Source organism: Hippocampus comes, unplaced genomic scaffold (assembly GCF_001891065.2).
Source record: "Hippocampus comes isolate QL1 unplaced genomic scaffold, H_comes_QL1_v1.1 scaffold18, whole genome shotgun sequence".
Classification (NCBI taxonomy): Eukaryota; Metazoa; Chordata; class Actinopteri; order Syngnathiformes; family Syngnathidae; genus Hippocampus; species Hippocampus comes.
In genome coordinates, this window is record NW_017805014.1 from 829,835 (window position 1) to 831,458 (window position 1,624).

The following is a 1,624-nucleotide window of genomic DNA, read 5'->3' on the forward strand; positions in this document are numbered from 1 at the left end:
GGTGGGAGGAGACAACGTGCTGATGTGCGTCGCATTCGAATGCCGGGTGACGAATAATCGGCACGGGACTCACGGCGATGAGCTGGTACGAGTTGTTCATCATGGCGATGAGCATGTTGAGGAGAACCACCAGCGAGATGACGTTGTACGTCCCGAACATGGTGGCTCCCATGAACTCGGTGAACTCGTGGCGGGCCTTCACGTTGGTGACGTAGAGGTTCAGCAGTCCGAATATCGACCAAAAGAGCGACTGCAGAGTCTCAAAGAGCCTGCGGGCGGACACCGAGAAAATGTTGGCGCCCGCCGTAAGATCACAAATCCTCCGTTTCGGCCTGTGGCGTCTTTTTCGTTGCTATCTGTGGATCTCAAGCTGTATTCTGTACTCTTATAGCACACCTTGAAAATCCATTTTTGACTCCAGTAGATACAGATCTCGTGTCAGCAGTCTTTGGGGAGTGGAGGGGGGGGGGGCTGACTCTTTCTGACTCCCAATAGAACAAGAAATGGGAAGCACTTGCGTTCGGATGGGTTATGAGGAGATATGTGACCTCAAGCAAAGACACCATCGGAGACAAGTCGTTAGGAAAGACACTTTGAGGCCTTGAAACTGTTCATAAATTTTTTTTTTTTTTTTTTAAATGGCCCCACTTTGCACCAATTTTTGGCCACTGTGGAGTTTCGGCACGGATATTTGTAGCTGCAGATGCTGTCTTATAGCAACATCTGCCCATGCAGATGAATCCTACAGTTGGTGGTCGCTTTCCACTGACCAAGTTGAGAAAAAATATATGCTTTTAGCATGGAGACTTGAACCTGGGAATGTGACAACGAGGCGGCGGCTCCTGCTGCAACATAACATAACAGCGACATGGCTTGAAATTGTCTCGGCCGCTCCAACTTAGCTTAGCGTAGCTTGCCGCTTGTGTCTCACCGCTAAGCGCTGAGCAGTGATGAGTGAGACTGTACAGTGACGTGACTACTGTGGGAAATGGGAACGGAGAAATAAATAAAGAATAGGCGCGAGTTTCAGCCGCGGCTTGCTCTTCGATGGCGTCGTCGCGAATTGGGTCGTATTCGTCGTTCGCGGTTTTGCTGAGCAATGCTATTCCCCGAGTGTCTTTGAATGCATCGCGAGACTCGGGAAGGGAGCGTCGAGCGCGACAGCGGTGGAGTCGGCGGACGTTACGGAGGACTTCGCGGAGGGCGGGACGCTCGGGGTCGGGTGGAGGCGATGACCCGCGTCATCGATAGAATCATCGATTCCCAAAAGCTTGTTTGCGGCAGTCGTTCGAGCGCAGAAGCGAGACTCTGGGCCCTTCGCTGGGTTTCGCCTGTCAGATTTGGATCCGCATCTCTTGCTCGTCTATCACTCCCGGTCGCCGCCTCCACTCGTTGACGACGGCGCATCGTTGAATCTTTGATGAAGCAACAATTGGTGGCGGCGCTCGGCGTCATCTTGGAGCGAGAGAGCGAGCGTTGGCCCGCGGCTGCTTGCTTATATTTGTGCTGCATCAAATATTCAACGGCGACATTTATTCTCATGGCGGCTTGCATTTGTGTGTGTGCGTGTCCGTGTGTATTTGCAACCAGCGGGAGTGTAAATGAGGGGGGGGGGGGGGGGGGG

The 1,624-nt window shown here is 53.0% G+C and overlaps 1 protein-coding gene across 2 annotated transcripts in view; it reads right to left on the reverse strand.

Moving 5' to 3' along the window:
- Window positions 1-1,624, reverse strand: part of trpc5a (transient receptor potential cation channel, subfamily C, member 5a) — a 37,713-nt gene that overhangs the window by 3,457 nt on the left and 32,632 nt on the right. For both annotated transcript variants that reach the window (XM_019863291.1, XM_019863292.1), the window contains exon 13: window positions 74-269. In XM_019863291.1, the coding sequence (XP_019718850.1) occupies window positions 74-269 (196 nt within the window). The remainder of the gene's footprint in view (window positions 1-73; window positions 270-1,624) is intronic.